This window comes from Emydura macquarii, unplaced genomic scaffold (genome assembly GCF_026122565.2).
Source record: "Emydura macquarii macquarii isolate MOO-44397 ecotype Brisbane River unplaced genomic scaffold, CSIRO-AGI_Emac_v2 contig_3343, whole genome shotgun sequence".
NCBI lineage: Eukaryota > Metazoa > Chordata > Testudines > Chelidae > Emydura > Emydura macquarii.
Genome location: NW_027133480.1, coordinates 6,291,121 through 6,309,406, shown reverse-complemented (window position 1 = coordinate 6,309,406; position 18,286 = coordinate 6,291,121). Strand labels below are relative to the sequence as shown.

At 38.2% G+C, this 18,286-nt stretch overlaps 1 protein-coding gene across 1 annotated transcript in view; it reads left to right on the top strand.

Moving 5' to 3' along the window:
• Window positions 1–18,286, top strand: part of TCERG1L (transcription elongation regulator 1 like) — a 197,021-nt gene that overhangs the window by 137,440 nt on the left and 41,295 nt on the right. The window contains exons 5-7 of the mRNA XM_067533360.1: window positions 1,181–1,306; window positions 13,842–13,936; window positions 16,509–16,597. Coding sequence (XP_067389461.1) covers window positions 1,181–1,306; window positions 13,842–13,936; window positions 16,509–16,597 — 310 coding nt within the window. The remainder of the gene's footprint in view (window positions 1–1,180; window positions 1,307–13,841; window positions 13,937–16,508; window positions 16,598–18,286) is intronic.

Genomic DNA, 18,286 nt, shown 5'->3' with positions numbered 1-18,286 from the left:
AAATAGCAATGTTAAAACTTGTTAACTGGAAAAGACAGTAGTTATTAGTCAGTGTATTTGGAGATGTATTTTTGCAGAGATTCTGAGCCCAGATCAGTGCGTGGAGCTTTTTCACTGCTTCAAAGTGGAGGTGAGACACCTCTGTGGCATAGTCCCTAGGCTGTATGTTGAAAGGTGGAGATGGGTGTTAAGCATTGTCCCCATCAACAGGAAACCCATTAAAATTAAAGCATCCTGAGCACTCATTAAGTTTTCAGCAGAGACTCCTCTGTGCTGTAGAAACTCCTTCAACAGTTCCAGAGTCTGTGGCAGGTAGGAGACCTTGGCAGTTTAGCTCCATTGGAACCAAACTAACCGGGAGCCCCAGCCCCATCAGTGACAGGATCATTTGTCATAAACTGTGCAACAGGAACCAACTGGACTTTTTCTTTGTCCTAGCCCTTCCCAGGATGGGTGAGGACAACCTGTCCCTTAGAAACTAGAGAACACAGAGGGAAATTAGGTTTTAACAATGAATTTTGCAGCAGCTCTAAATAGAAGTGTATTTTGAAGACTAAGTAGCTCAGTTTTAATTAGCACAGATTTAGCTGTGGAGCTGAGTGACTAATTCATCATAAATAATATATTTGATTAATTTAACCTTTTTTCAGTTTGTGAATTGTCCAATAAAATTGTGATTTTCTTGGATGTACTTCTTGTTTAAAATCATTTGCCAAATAATTTCTGTGAATAATACTTGGCCACAAACAGTTCATTGTGAGTAATCCATATTAGAAAATAGAGCTATATTGGTTAGTTTTGATGGGCAAATTGGTTACTTGGTGTATTCTGTTTCTTGATTAGATGAGCATATCCCTGAACATTTTTCTGGTGAAACTGTTCCATGATAACTAATTCAAAATCACCATCTGTGATTATTCTCCAATATTTGCTTAAAATTCACTGTCTCTATGAACATGCCTGCCAGTGAATCAAGCAAGCACAATAAGGGACATGAACACAATGAAAATAAATTAGTTTAAACATTCAAATGATTATTCACAAAAATATTTTAAAGTATTTACCCAGTTATATTTGACAACAACTGAATTAAGGCATTTTGAAATAAGATTGCACAAGCAAAGCAGATTTTTAGTAAATGTTTCTAGTGGAGAAAAAAAGTAATGTTATCTGTATGCAGGTGCTGCTTCTAGATTGGATGCTCATATGACTCCTTTGATGCCAACACAAGTCGCCAGGGTTGCTGCTGTATCTACACCAGCTGTGACTTTCATGGCAACCAATCTCGTGGATCAGACATTAAAAGGTGTGTGTATGTTTCAGTATACTTATTATTTCACTAAACCATACGTTGCATACTTGTGTACTTCCTACTAAATCATGTTTCCATACTGCATAGTAATGTAAAACCTTTCAAAAAAAATCTGTTGAAATTCTACAGAATTTACTCTGGTAACTTAGGAGCTTGTTCAAAATATTTTATATCCTGTTTATCCTGCCTGGCACTTGGCAACAGCTTTGCATTTGGTGGTGTGAAAGATTAGTTTCTGAAGCATCATTAGGCCTCTCATGTTCCACATTAGTAGAGTTCATAGGCGTTACAGAGACAATATGACCCCCTTGCCATAGTTGATTTGTGGAGTCTGTCTTGAACCTCAGAGGATGTTTTATGATGTGCTCCACTGATCAAAATATTGTGTTAACAGCCATCTAAATGTTTATGTGTTTATAGGTGAAAGGATGTGGTTGTAAGGAGGGGAACTGGTCCTTCCTAAAGGTATGAGGGAGCATTGTGGCTTTGTCTCAGTTCACATTTACACATGGCAAGTCATGATTAGAGGGAAACTGAAATTTGATGTGAAATTGTAATTATCCTTCCCTAACTATGTGAAATACTTACTGACTAATAATGAATACAGCAGCACTTCAGTGGAGGAGGATGACTGCTATTGGACTAAACAAAGTACTTTCTCTTCCTGATTAGAATGAGGGGTTGACCTGAGCTGAGGCACTTCAAGACGCTAGAAGAACATCTAAACCAGCGGTTCTCCAGCTTGTCCCTACCTTGACCTCTTGTTACAACAGAAAAAAGTTTCAGGAACACTGCCCTTCCCCTGCCCCCATGCGCGCGCGCGCGCACGCACACACACACACACACACACACATAGCATAAAGGAAAAGAGAGTAGCTGCAACCTACCACTTGGATATGTTGGTAAGCACATGCTCTAGGGCATGTTTTTTGAGAAATACTGTGAACTATTCAAGAATGAATAGTTTCCAGACCTGGTGTAATTCTACTAGATCTTTGATGTCTAAGCAATATTAGCACAAAAAAATGTGTTGCACTCAGAGGTGTAGAATTGGAGAGTCACATTTCAGAAGCTGACCTACTTTTTGTGTTTGCAAATTACAGCGCAGCCGTGTTCAAATCACCTAAATTGTAAAATGTAAATTACATCCCTGATAAAAATTAAGGTCTGGAATACACTGGGCTGAAGATTTGTCCTATGGAATAGATAATTATGGGCTGTTCTACACAAATACATTAACGGAATCAATGAATCTCCTGAAGAGGAAAATTGATTATTTGCTTGTTACATCTGCCCCCAAATAAGAGCTTCTGATATATTTATGATTGCACTGAATGTTCTCTCTCTCTGTCTTTTGCACACATGTACACACCAGTTTTCAGGCATTAGTCACATGTCCATTGCGAGACATTTTGGAAAACATCAAGGAAGTTTGTGATTGTTTCCGTTGAGTTGAAATACCTCAAAATGTATTTCTTTCTTCAGTCATTATCTATTCACTTTTCAGAAGTTTAGCTGCTTTTATCACCTGCAGAGTTATGTTGCTTGGAGACCAAAAAAAATCCCTGTTTATGAATAATTAAGAATGAGAGGACTATGTTAAGTTGTGTTATGTTTCCTTATTGAAAGCAAGTCATTTGGAGAAAATAGACTTTAATACTGTTTAAGGAATGTACTGAAACTAAGATCAAAGTTTACTCAGAGTCTTGCTGATGTGTGGTTGTGTAGCCAACTGCAGGCAGGAAACAAGATTTCTAGTTGTTCTAATACTCCATTAATAATCTTCTTATTGACAGAATTTGAATCTTTATGAAACAAAAGATAAACCTTCCAGGGAACTAGACATTTCTTTCTTGGTGATGCAATGTATCATACATAGTCTAGCTAGGGAGACAACTGGGCTGTGCTGCATTTGTGTATTCTATCTGTACTAAAACAGATCTTTATATTGTTGCCAAGTTTGAACATTTTCAGACCTTGAGTAAATGCATAAATGAAGTGATCTTGAAAGGCAAATAATTAAAATGGATAGAAGGAAATACACAGTGCTACACAGTGTGTAACTAACTTGTGGAAATTCACTGTCATGGGCAAATAATGTGGGGGAATTAAAAAAGCAATAGATATTTTAACATTTGCAGCTACACGTATAAGGATTATCAACTCTCATGCCAGGTAATTGTTTGGGGGAGCTACAAAGGAAAGATATATTGTAACATCTTTTCAATGATTTTCTCCACAGAAACCTGTTATTAAACTGAGCTTGTGTTCTGAGGAACTTTTCACTGAAACATCAAATACACAGTGGTAGCCATGGTACCAAACAAGGGCTCTGATTCTGCAAAGACTGAAGCTTGTGCCTAAATTTATATATGTGAGTGGTTCCATTGATTTACGTAGATAGAACTACTTACATCTATAAAATTAGGCATATTCTTAAGTGTTAGTTAGATCAGGGACTAGACACAAACCAGTGACATCTAGTCTGGTACAGCTATGTTTCTCTGTTAATTATATTGCATAACTATACACGTTTTAATAATTACATGACCAATACTAAATATACCTTTCCTTATCATGACTGTCATTGACAGAGGGGATCCCCTGCATCGTCTGTAGTCAAAAATACTGTACAGCCTTGATCATTCAGATGTCATGGAGGACTGTTGAATACATTACAGTATCAAGGTTCTCTAACTGAGGAGAATTTGAATGTGATTAACAGACTTTGAGAGTATGACCCTGTTTCAGAAAATACAAAGTTCCAGATAATCGAAGTGCAGATAATTGAGATTTTACTGTACTGCAGTGACATTCAATAGCCTCCCTCACTACAATATTTTTATAATTCAAATTATATAAAACTCACTTTCTTGAGTCAATGCTAAAACAAGAGAAATGGTCATCTGAAAAGTTCATTCATTTATCAGAATTATTAAGTGAAGTGATATATAATTGACCGCATACAAATATAGCATGCTTAGTTATTTTAACTGGATTGCAACTAGTAAAATCCCCATCTAAATTCCAGAAATGACTTTAAAATCATTAGAGTGGATATGTCTTATCAAATTGGGTTATCTCTAAATTTTCTGTTAGCAACTGGGATTGGGAACTATTTTATTCTATTCTGTTCTAATCTATTCCGTTTTACATAGTTTCCTGTATCACCATCATTACTGTAGTATCTGAGTGACTTTCTCTAATGTATTAAGCAATGTGACTAATATTTGTCACATGTGGTTTCATAGAGTCATAAAAGATTATGGTTGGAAGGGACCTCAGTAGGTCATGTAGTCCAACCTCCTGCTCAAAGCAGGACCAACCTCAACTAAATCCTTCCAGCCAGCACTTTGTCAAGCCAGCCTTAAAAACCTCTAAGAATGGAGATTCCATCATCTCCCTATGTAACCCATTCCACTACTTCACCACTCTCCTAGTGAAAATGTTTTTCCTAATATCCCACCTAGATCTCTCCAACTACAACTTGAGACCATTGCTCCTTGTTTTGTCATCTGCCATCACTGAGAACAGTCTAGTTCCATCCTCCCTGGAACGCTTCTTCAGGTAGTTGAAGCTGCTATCAAATCCCCCCTCACTCTTCTCTCCTGCAGACTAAACAAGCTCAGTCCCTCAATCGCTCCTCATAAGTCATGTGCTCCAGCCCCCTAATCATTTTCATTGACCTCTGCCAGACTCTTTCTGATTTGTCCACATCCTTCCTGTAATGGGGGACCCAAAACTAGATGCAATACTCCAAATGTGGACTCACCAGTGACAAATAGAGGGGAATAATTACTTCTCTTGATCAGCTGGCAATGCTCCTACTTATGCAGCCCAATATGCCATTAGCCTTCTTGGCAATGAGAGCACACTATTAACTCATATCCATCTTCTTGTCCACTGTAACCCCCAGGTCCTTTTCTGCAGAACTGCTGCCTAGCCAGTTGGTCACCAGTCTGTACCAGTACAGGAGATTCTTCCGTCCTAAGTCCAGGATTCTTTGTTCTTTTTTCCCTTTTCTTCCCAGGGGAAGAATGATTTGTGCAGTAGAGTGTTCTGTTTTAGTAGTAATGTTATGTTTTTTTAAAAAATGTATGTATTTCATTTAAAGCAGAAGCTGTTGAGGTTTGTGATGGCCCTTGGTTCCTGAAGGAGTTAATTCAACAATCTCAGACCGGCTCACAGGAAAACTCTGTCTCATGCACAGATGAGTTTTATCCTTGTGGTTAAAAGTCCTGTTGCACAAGAGAAGCAGAGATGTTAACCACAGTTCTCATCCCAGAACTTTAGATGATATAATAGCCACACCACTGAAGACTTTGAAGATTAGGACCACTATCTTGAACTGGATATTGTCTTGGAAGTCAGCCCAGAGAGTGGAGGAAACATGTCAGAAAGAATTAGCAAGGGACTGAATCATAAAGTACAGATTAGCTTGACCTATTTTTCTTATGTCTTCAAAAGAGTGTAGGAAGGAAGAGTGCAGGGAGTGAGAAGGGTAGTATGAGGAAATGAGAAGAGATGTACGTGGGGAAATATCATATATGGCTTTAGAGATGCAAGACTAGAATGTTGTCTAACGAATCTAGTATCTGAAGGCCAGTGTATAAGCTGGTGTAAAGAGGCCATGCTCTATTGTTTTCAATGATTCTTCCCTGATTTACATCAGCATAGGTCTGGCCATGAATCATTACAGTTAATTAACAGAAATTATAGAATTAGTATGCATTCACTTGAATGCTGCCTTTCCTTCTTGGGTTTCTTTTCCCCTTTTGGTTAAATATGTTGCTCAGTATAGTCCTGTTTTTAATAAAATGTGTATAGCCATTAACACATACTATGTAATATACCCAAGATAATGTTGCTGATACAACTTTACTTTTACATTTTAAACATTTATTATTCATTCAGCTCTCCCTGCAACAAAAGTTGGAGAAATCAGTCAGTTATGGCAGTTTCCAGTATACCAGTAGGTGGCAGTAAAGCAACTACAAAAATACAACATTGTTAATTAAGGTGATAAGTTTAGAAAAAAAAATCTGATTATGCTGAAAACATGTAATGGTATCATTACTGTTGTACTGTGGAATATTTTATGCACTTATTTCAAACTGAAGTGGAAAAATAATTGATTAAAAGGAGAAGAACAAATTAGTAGAAGCGAAGTGTACCAACTGGAAGAGAGGGTAAACATGCATCTTGTTAATGTCCTTCATATCGGTAGATGAGATAAATCTTCGAGATGATCTCTTAAGATTCTTCATATAGGCAACTCAGGCTTCCTTCCCACTGTGTAGGGTGGCCTCTCTAAACCTTACTTTTCTATCTGACAAATCCAACTCTAATGGATTGTTTTTCTAGTTCTTAGGCTGCCTCACTAGAGAGCAATTCTCAGCTAGATGTACTCTAATTCTACTGCAGTTTTTAGAGTCAGATGCAGGGATCACTTGGTTGAAATTCTGTGGCCTGTGTTGCATAGGAGGTTAGAACAGAGGATTATGTGGGTTCCTTATGGCCTTAAAATCTATGAAACATGCAATGTGTTTGGTGAAGTTAGCCCTTTTTCCTGTGTATCAATAGTCTGTTGTCAGAAAGTTGAGTTCATTCACTAATCAAAACTGTCTTCCAAATGTTTTGTGCAAACATATTGTCACAGCTGGGACATGGGTGGGGGAAACCTAGTACTTGGAGTCAGATTCCACAGTCACAGAACAGGAGTTAAGAGTCAGCTAGGTCAGGTTACTGGGAGATCAAATGCAGGAAGCAAACTGGAGATCAGAACCACATCTTGGGAACCAGAGTCAGGCTGGGCCAGGATACCAGGGGGTCACAGGAAGAAGACAAAGTGGAGGTTGGGAACCACAAGTTGGACGCCAGGAGTTAAGCCTAGGAAGCAGGAACGGGGAGCAGGAGCAGGAAGCACAGGGCATACAGTCTAGAGCAGAGTGGAGCCCAACTGTTTGGATAACTTTGTTTTCCTGCTACTGGCTTAAGTAGGGCCAGCGAGCCAATCAGCTGCTCTGGAGCTCCACCAATCAGATCTCAGTGGTGGAACTTCACAATGGGGTTGGGCTTCATGGGTTCCAGGTAAGCTGTTGCCAGGTATTGAGCTGGAGCATTGCTGCTTTCATGAACCTTGCAAGCCCAGGTTTGAGACCAAGGGGTCATGACGTGTTTTATTGTGTGATTACTTATGAACTGTTTGCTGAGAGTATTTATGTAAGTATTCTATGCTCATGATCTTCTGTTTTTTGTGTTTGATTTATTAGATAAGTCATGTATTATTATTTCTGTTCTCTAATTGGATGATACAGGGGGATATTTTTAAAGGAACAAAGGGTGAGTAGACACCCAAGTCCCATTAATTTTCACCTGCAGTCTGGTACCGACTATCCCATTATAGATGATATTGAAGATTCAAGTACGATTGGATATTTATATGGATATCAAGAATATCCAGAATTATCATAATTAATGGCAACACATTTTGGAAGGGATATCAAACTTTGTGTTTCAGGATTTAAGCCAATCTCCAACAGTCAGAGGACAGTATGAGAACCATGTGAGAGGCAGGTCATCCCGTAACTGGCTCCCTCTTGCGGGGGAGGTTCTTACACCTTCCTCTGAAGTATGTGCACCTGGTCACACTGAAAGCCAGGATCCTGGACTAGATTGACCTTGGGGCTAATCCAGTATAACAATTCTTATGTTCCTATGAAAACTTTGCCCAAATCTTTAAAGAGCAAGCATGGGAGCTAATTAATTGCTATGGCTTTTGATTTTCAGAGATGGTGAGAAAGCAGGTGATGATTCATAGATTCTAAGGCCAGCAGGGATCATCTAATTTGCCCTCCTGTATAACCCAGACCACAGAACTTTCACAAAATAATTCCTAGACCATATCTTTTAGAAAAACTTCAAATCTTGTGAAAAACATCTAATCTTGAATACTACCATCCTAACCATTGGATCATACTTCTTGTCCCCACCAACCATTCCCATGGGTAGCACTATAGAATTTTGGGACATTTTAAAGCTTTTCAGTTCCACCTTTTCACAAGGAAAACCATTATACTTGGCTATATGTCTGGAATGTAACAACCAGATTACTTCCTGACAGAAGAAAAAAAAGAGACACACAAAGGACTGGAAGCTCGACTTATTGCTTAACATTCCACTCTCTCTTATTGCTTTCACACAAAGTCATTGTGCTTTGTGAGTATGTGTGTAATCCTATCTGCAAAAGAGTGCAATCACATATCTTTCATTTAAGTATATTGTACTGGTGCCAGGATTCTGTCTGGAGGAGGGGAGGTTAGTTGCCCCTATATACGAAAAATATGTTAAGTATCTACCAAGAGCATTCACTGAATTTGCAGGCCTCCATTTTCTGTCATCATATCACTATTCACCAATGTCAGTATCTCAGTAACAATTTAGTAATCATGTGCATGCCCAGACTTAGCTGCTTGGCATGTAGTCACGTCTTTTTGTATCTCATTTGATTAATTCCTGTGCTATCAGGTCTAAAACCAGGGGATTGAGGAGTTGCTGAGTTAAGTGTCCCATCACCTGTGCAACAATATTTCATATATGTACCAAATGAATGTATTACATTTACCAATCAGACTACAACTGTGACTATTTAAACATTACAAACATAATACTTGCTTTCTTTCCTCGAGCTCCTCTCTCTCTCTCTCTCTCTCACACACACACATATACACGAATAAGAAAGAGAGAGATCTTGGCCAATTTTGAAACCAAAACAGTGGTTAAGACTAAATAAAAAGTATAATAGCTTCTTCCATGTATCATCCAAATGAGAAGGAAGTACTGGAGGAAGAGTTATTGTAATTTTTCCCCTAACCTGGGAGGAAAAAAATCACAAACCCCATTTTATTAGGCATCCATGTACAAAACATATTGCCTCATGTTTTCTCATTTCTGACTTTAATTATGTAATTAGGAGTATTTATTTACTTTACCTTTATAGTCATCTAGGTCTTTGACAATTCCATCATGAAGTAGTTCTGTTTTCCACACAGGGATTATTTAATGACAAGAGCATCACAGTTCGTGGAAGGTGCCAAAAGCAAGGAATACTTAGACATGTTATATTTTACAGTAGGGCTAGCCATCAGAAAACTATAGAATAATTTCTGTTGTGCTAGAATAGGCAGAGCACTAGAGCCAATTATGTGTGTAAAAAGACTAGAGTACTCAGGTTAATCCACATGTCTCTAAAGTTGCTGCAAAATCAGTGACTGTTAAGGAGTACCTACTACAAAAGGAAATTTCTCCAGCTTTTTCAGCAGGCATTTTAAGAATATTTAATTTAAAAATCCCTATCAGTGGCGTAGGAATTATAAATAACACATTTACTTTGTCCTTTGCTTCTGCAGTTTCAGATAAAAAGGTGAATGTCTGGGACTTGACTAATAAAATATCAGGCGCAGAACTGAACCTATTTTGGCGTTCAAAATAAAGAGAAGACAGACGACAAACAGCCTTAAACTCTCAGGCTGACACTGAAGAGAAAATCAGACTAATGGAAGGATATCATAGAGCAGAGCTAATAGACAGTAATGATTTTGTGAAACAATTCAGAAGAAATTGCAAATCTTCTTCCTTGAGGAAGATTTCAGAGATGTTAACTCTAGAATAGACGTAATATCAGAGCTGAGTCTAGATTGGGTTCTCTTAAGCGCAGCCCTTCCACATTTCTCTAATAATAGTGAGATTCATCTTGGACTCTCAAATGTCACTTCTCTCTAGTTTTGTTCACAAACAGGTTTTGAAGGGTTTTTGTCATCTTTTTTTGTTTTTTCCAAAACAAAGAACAAAATAGACTGTAAAATGTAATAAGAACTTTTACTACAGATTAAGAAAAAGCACAAACAATAAAAACAAAAATAAAGTCTTCAGGAGAGAGAATTGTGAGTGGGAGAGAGAGAGAGAAAGAGAGTCCAGTGAGTCACTCTATAACAGTCAGCAACAGAACCAAAACACAAGTGTTGTCCTGCATCAGTCGAGGAGTCTCTTCCCCAGGAAGACATCTCTCTTCAATTACATAAAAATACACATCACAGCCTCCTTCTCAACATGTTTGAAGTTTCATCTATCAGAATCACTGTGGTGTTTCTTTGGTTTTGATTAACTTTCTATAGCTATGTGAGATTAGCATGTAGAGAAATTCAATATGATGGAGCATAGCTTTGAATACTTACAGACAAATTCATGCCAGGTGTGACTTCACTGTGTTACACCAGACATGAATCTTGCCCTTAATGCTTTGATCCAGTATTAATAGGTGTGTAGTACAGGAAAATATATTTAGAGATTATTTGGATATGTAATAGCTGCTTTGTACTCTTCACTACTCTGATGGGGAAATTGATATATTTATTCAGTCTTCCTCCTGATTACCCATAAAATTGATCAAGAGAGCACCTAATCCAAATCCTTTCTGGAAAAAGTGATTTCTCCATCACCCCCTAAAATATATATTATCACATTGGTGGAGCAGTGTCAAATAATTACATGGGTCCAGCACTTTTTCTCCAGAGTGGTGTTCATATTTAAAAAAATAATATATTTCTAGGTCATCATGTCTTTAATACAGTCTGGGGAAAAATTCAAGCATCTTGTTTCCTAGAAATATGAGATGCAAGCCCTTAGCCTTGAGTGAGGGGATCTGTGAGAGTCTGTTATGTCAGACGGGCTGCCACAGCTCTAATCTCATTTCACAAAGTTAAGCAAAAGCAATGTGAGTGAGATTAATCAACCTAAAAATCAGGTTCTCCTATCTATTCTTTTGTGTACAAAGTGTTGACTGTATTGTGATTTTGAGAAGCGTGTGCTATGGAGAAGCACACCTGCAGCAGTGGCTGGAATCATTGTTCCTGTGAAGAACTGAGGCAAATAGAATTCCAAGGGGAAGCCTTCACTGTAGAAATCATAGATAAAAGGAGAACGTCTATTGACTTAATATGAGAAAAATGGTCAGACTGGGGTTTTGTGGTGTATGCTTGTTTGTGCAATTTTGTTTTCTGTTTGCTAACATGTTCACGCTTCTGGATGCTGAGTAACATCCATATTATTTCTATGTCGTATTCTTTTATGTGGTTCTACTTTATAATGAATTCTCCAAGAGTAAAATCATTGCAAATATGCCTTTTGTAAGACACTGATCAAAAGTCTGAGACTGTAGATGGCAGATTTACAACCATTCCTGGACTCCAAGCTAAGCTGGTTGGTAAGCAGGATATTAGAATGCTCTTGTGGCTTGCCCTCATGTCCCACCAAGCTGGATCTAAGACTGGACACATCTCCTCATCTTTATGTTATAGTGTTAATAGATCTCTTTGAGAGTTCAAGTATAAACTATCGTTTCATGTTTGGACTATGAATAATCTGTTAATATTAGTAAGTGACAAAATATAAAATGGTTGTCTTGTTGTGAATCAGGCTTGATATTTGTCACAAGCTTTCACTAACATTATGGTCTCAAAGGGTATATTGTAAGAAAATTCATTTCTGCATGATCCAGTTCACCTTTCGATAATTTGTACAGAGCTCTAACGTGCTCAGAGCTCTTCAGATATGAATCAGGAAAATATGGTAATGCTTATTTTGTATGTAAATGTTACTGCAGGAAATTTTAGCTTGGATATGTTGAAACACATAACTGCTTGGTGGATTCCAAAGAGAGAAACCTTACAGCTAAATATTCCTGAACTTTGGAAATCTGAACTTCATGGTGTGAGGCCCATTTGATAGATTAATAGATTTTTCTTTAAGGCCAGAGGGAGCATTAGATCATCTAGTGTGGTCTGTATATCACAGGCCATAGAATTTCATCCTTGCACTGAGCCCAATGATTTGTGTTTGGTTAAAGCATATCTTCCATATAGGCATCCTTGATGTCAAGACATCCAAAGATTGAGAAATCACCACTTCCTTTAGTAGTTTATTCCAATGATTAATCACCTTTGCTACTAAAAAATTTCTAGTAGTAAGTGACAATCCAGTATCCAGATTTTGTAATACAGTTCATAGGGCATGAATCTCCACTCACTTACACTGGTGTAAATCCAATTAAGGTCAATTGAGTTTCTAAAGGTTAAAGCTACTGGAAGTAAGAAGAGAATCACATCCCATACAATGTGATTGCTGAGTGCATGTTAATGATGCAGGAATCAATAAATAGACATATCCGGGAAAGAAGAATCCTTTTTATGGATCAAAAATAGTCCAGATTTTATCTTTTCTTGAGCTAAATTTGGGTGCACATAGGTCTGGCTGTCCACTCTGCAACACACCAGTGTATCTTTATTGACTTCACTGAGTAGCAAAATTGCACTGTAGGAAAGAATCAGTGTCCTATCCTCCATTTTGAACACCTTTTATCACACAAATTAGGGGCTAATTCTCCACTGCCCTGTTCCCTGTGTTTTTGTTTACCCCTGTACCAAGGGGGTGTAAGATGCTGCTATTCTGGGATGGTATAATTTTATACCCAATTTGCAGTCACTTTGCATGGGTAAAATGGATTAATAACAAAAGGTGCACAGCAGTGAATAAAATTAAATCTGGTGTACTGAAGACCACACTAATTATGAATGTCCTGTCTTAAAGGACCACTTTAAAATATCCCAAACTTATTGAATTCATTTTTATTCTCCATTTATTAGACAACTTTTGTTAAGCAATCAGACTTTGGTCAATCCCTTAAATGTTTGCTTAAAACAGTTTCACTGTACTGATAGCCCAGCAAACTTTGGAGAAAATGAATTTCCAAAAGATTTTCCAGCTTCTTCCATGCTCCAAGCAGCTAAGGACAAATAGAAACCCTGATCATGCTCCTGTAGAAGTCAGAGAGTTTTCCCATTGACTTCAGTGGGAGCAGGATGGAGACCACAGTACAATAAATAATCAGCAACTTACAGTGTGTTTGAATGTATCAGAGTAAAATGTATTAATTTATATTAACATTTAAATGTAATATATTCTTTGTTTATTGTGTGGAGAGGGAGTTTTGAGGTTGGTGGGAGGAGGGTGAAGATTCAGATCTCCATGGAGTTCTCCATATTCCTTGTTCTAGACAAACCATTTTGTCATAAATTGGGTGATGTCCTAGGATGGAATTCATAAACACATATGAAACCCATTAATGCTTATAGGATTCCTATATTTTCCAGCACTGAGGGCTCACTGTTCTAGCCCTGACCTGGCATTGTTATTGCAACTTCACTCCACACCTCAGAAAGGATTTAAGCAGCTCCTTTGCCGTGGCAGCATACTCCTGGAGAGACTGCATAGATCGTTTCTACCAAACACCACAGTCACTCATTTTAAATAATGGAACATTGTCTCACCATCCAGCTTGTTCCCTAATGGAGACTCTGTCTTTACAGCTAAACTCTAAGCTCCCAAGTGATAGAAAATAAATAGTTGAGATATGTCCGTGGGTCATTAGGAATATGTTTATTGTGAAATTAATATGTGTATATTTCCCTAACAGATAAAGGCAAAGAATCAAGCAGATCCTCCTGCCCATCAACCTTGATTTTACATACTGACAGGAAAAGCAAGCCAACAGAGAATGATGAGGATAAGGTCTGTTTCTCATTATGGATTTTGTTCTCATTTTAAAAATATTGAACTGCACAAATCAGAGAGTGAGTAAAGGACTATCATGTGATCTGGACGTCTTCCTGTCCAGACAAGTTGTTCTCTATTGTCTATTTTTCTAGAGATCTCTGTCAAATCTGTCTATTGTGGTATTTTATATATCTCCCCCTTTACCTGAGTGCCTCCTAAGTATTAAAATAGAGAAATAAGAATCTCTGTCTTTCTTCCTCACCAGTCTACTTTGTAGGTGGTTGTTTGTTTTTTTGTTATTTACTTGTCTAGATTTTTGTGTGAGTGAGTGATTGGCTGCGTGGTGTGTCTATGTGTGAAACTCAACAGATGGAAAATTAAACAAAGGAATAGAGTTCCCTATAATTCTGAAATTGTTTTTAGTTCCATAGGCATTGGGGGAGACTTTCTTTCTATACATCTACCCACCCACTCACTCATTTGGTTTTGTAACCTTGTACATTCTAAATAGGGTTGGGGAGAGAAGGAGCAGGGACATTAAGGCAGCACTTTAATAGAGACCAGCTCTTTTTGTCCATTTATATGCCAATTTAAATGACTTGGAGAATCAGGATCGCAAAGGCCCCACCTGTCGAACTTTCTAGAGTTCCCCAAACATCCGCAAGCCAAGAAAGAGCAGAATCAGGACTCATTTCTAGGGCCGTACCTTGCTGTCATTACAACACTTCCCAATTCAATATCATCTGTGTATGTAATTAATGCACTTTTACCCCCTTCTTAAAGATCATTAATGAGGTCATTACATAAAGATGGTAATTGACATATATGGATTACAAATGTTCATGGCAATTAAACTTTTATCTAATATATGATTTTCCATAAAAAGATTAACAGCAGCACTGGCCTTTTATAGATTTAGTATTTGTGTAGCTTTTTTATACCCAAATTCTTTCTCAGTGGATTGTAAAGGATATAGGGCCTGAATCAAATCCCTTTGATATCAGTGGAAAGACTTACTTTCCTCATGAAGACAATATAGAGATTAAACAGTTAGGGCCAAATTAGGGATGCCTGTATATGAGTGTGCAGACGTGGGACGGTCCTACCCACATGCCCAGCATCTCTCTCTCCAGCATCTCCACGCAGGAGGTAACAATAACGAGTCTGTTTAGTCCCCTTGAGAACAAGAGGTGGTCACTCCAACAACTGGCATGCTCATACAACTCAAAGGTGATATGTGTGGCCAGCCTCTTCTCCTCCTCTCTTCCCTCCCCGCCCAACCAGTTTACACCAATAAGGCAGCGCTGCAGTGAGAGCCCCCTCAACCTTTTGGAAAGGTATGGCAAGTGTTGCTGTTCAGTGTATTTCATTCTCTCATTTCCCTTTCATTCCCAGACTCCCCTAGCACCCTGGAGGCATTATGCTTTATGCAGGCATAATGTTTCAGTCCATCATCCCTCAGACTCTGCAGCTGCTCCCTACCCCTAGTGTTGTACTGGCTCTCAGAAGCATTATTGAGTGCTTAAAGTTTGTAAAGTACTTTGAAGATTAAGAGCTCTGTATATGTGCTTATTATTTTTTAATCATATTACTTCCTCTCAAGCACTGACACGGCATGGGAGCTATCATAGCATCTCCTTCCTCCTTTCCATTCATTTCTTTAAGCTACTGGTATAAATTGATTTTTTTTAACCCTTAAAGCTTTTACAACCTGTAGCTTTCCGAACTACCAGATAAATAAATGTCTGCAATTTTCAAATATTTAACAGATCTACATAAGCCAGGCTTCCAGCTAAAGGCTGGTAGCATAAGAACTGTACACACATGCACACACATGCCAGCAGAAAATCACTCTCAACAGCATTATTCTTGAGGAAAGTAATGCAAAATTGTCTACAGATAGGCTCCTAGTGATGACTGAATTGTTATTAACTTATGCAGAGCACCCTCAACTCCCTGGATGCTTGACTTCCAGCGGTTCCAGTTGCTTACCATGCAGACTGCCTCCTACAGCCACTTGTTCTTTACTGCCAAACAAAAGTATTTTGCTGCCTACCCAAAGCACAAGTACCAGCACTCCTTCTGCTACATACTTTTACCCACACCTGTTCAGATGTGCAAGTTTGCTTTGCCCCTGCATGTTCCTTCAGAGCACTCTGCACTCTTAGCTTGTCTTCTGGTTCCAAAGCCCTGCCTGATCCTGAGCTTTCTGAGTAACCCAATCCACATGGTTGGTTGGTTTCTTTCTTTTTGATGACGATTATGATAAAGATGTGGTCTATCCTAATTATGGTGAAATGCAAACATTTATATACAGTATTCCAAATGAACTATCACCTGTGCTGTGTATGGAAGACTCTTTACCTCTCCAGTTTTACATGCACAGCAATCCAAATAGGGCAGTATTTATTTTCTTTTCAGTCTAACCTAGCAGGTTTATAGATAGATGGTTGTCCAGATGGCCTCTGAGGGAATAATGATGATTTAATAATCCACTTCCAGTTTAAATGGAGTCATTTGTATAACAGTAGCACTCCTGAGCATCAGTTTCACTTGCTGAATAATCTTTGTGTCTGTCTATGTCAAGGATCATTCTTTAAAACTAGTAAATGAAGATGACAGCACATCAAATGGCAACAAGCCTGTGGCATCTACTCCTGTACCAGGATCACCATGGTAAGCACATTCAGGATGAATGACAACAAATCATCAATATCGTTGTTATTGCCAAACATATATGAGTGGTCTGTTTCTTTATGAGTGCATAGTAGCAACAGTAGAACAATTCTGGATGTTTAACAAGATTGCACTATTTTCTTTTACAAAGCAGCATTGTAGATTAATATCACCATTCATATAACGACACAAAAGGATAGGGGATAGCCACATGTACAATCTAAGACAGTTATCAACCACTTATAAGAAAGGTGGAGTGTGTGCCTGATATGAATTTCCAACTCAAGCTAGGAATCAATTCTTATCTGCAGAATGTAACGGATTGTATTTTTCTGCTAGTATCATATGACATAAGGTTTTATATATAGCCCTTCAGCCTCACTAGCTTGAGCTCTGATCTTATCAGATCTTATAAGTAAGGAGGGTCAGTTATGGTTAGTGCTTGGATGACCTGAAACGAAAACTTTGGTGCTGCAAGAAATGTTATTGATTATTTAGGGCCTGATCATCCTCATCTCCCAATGACTTCAGTGGGAACTGAGGAAATTCATCGTCTTGCAAGTTTGTAATAGATCTCAGGCCATATTTATGAGTAAGTTGTGTCCTGTGAGCTTTTTTTCCTGGTCAAATCTCAATTCAGGTAATTATCTGCATAACTAAAACCTTTAGTCTCAACTGGACAAAGATAATTCTTTACTTTCAGTCCTAAACTGTTGGGTATCGTGTGTGTGTGTGTGTGTTTATGTGTGTGTGTGTGTGTTTTCCTTACCTCAGACATGGCTACATTTTAGTGGCAGAGGAAGTGATCCCTATTGTATTTTCATCAATTTGTTGACATTTATGGGGTCTCTGCATAAAAGGTCCTATGTAAATATCAATTATTATTATAGTGCATCTGATTGCAGGCCAACACAATATGCATACAGTGTGATGTCATTATTAATCATGAACTATGTTTATGATCCTTGATAACCACTCCTCTGCATAAAATCTGCTACTATGTAAAAATGATGATACCTAGGGAACTATAACCTTTAAATCCAACAGTACCATAAGCCATTTATAGCATCTCCTGGTAGTCCACACAGCAGAGTCTGTAATTAACTGGAAACCCGCAAAAGGAATTCACCACATTCCATCATCTTTAGCAGCCTGTGTTGAATGGTGACAGGGCCATTCAGCACATCAGTTGAAATTGCACCTTTCTTCGGTCCAGATTTTTGATCCCCTTACTCACTATGAGTTATGCCTTACTTTTCTAATAGTGCCATTGATTTCAATAAGAGTATTTGATGAGCAAGACATTACTTGAAGTGAGTAATGGTATCATAATCTGACCCTTTTCTTTTAGGTCCCACAATGACTAGCACTATTACTGACAATTGTCCACTGCTCTGTTGTGACAATACCCAACATGCACCATGCTGATGCCTTTAGATCCACCGTGAATCACACTGGAACATGGAGCATGCCTGTGGGTGGTTTCTATATAATCTACAATAGTTCTTTAAGAACAGATTTGCAAAGCCATGCCAAATAGCTAAATAAATTAACAAGTTCAACAAAAGTCTGGAATTTACCTCAATCCCTCTCCACCTGTAGGTTGGCTCCATGCTTTTGCAGGATTCCATGGTTGATGTGACATCACTAGGTGTATGCTGGGGTGTCATACTGGAGAAACCTGAGTGG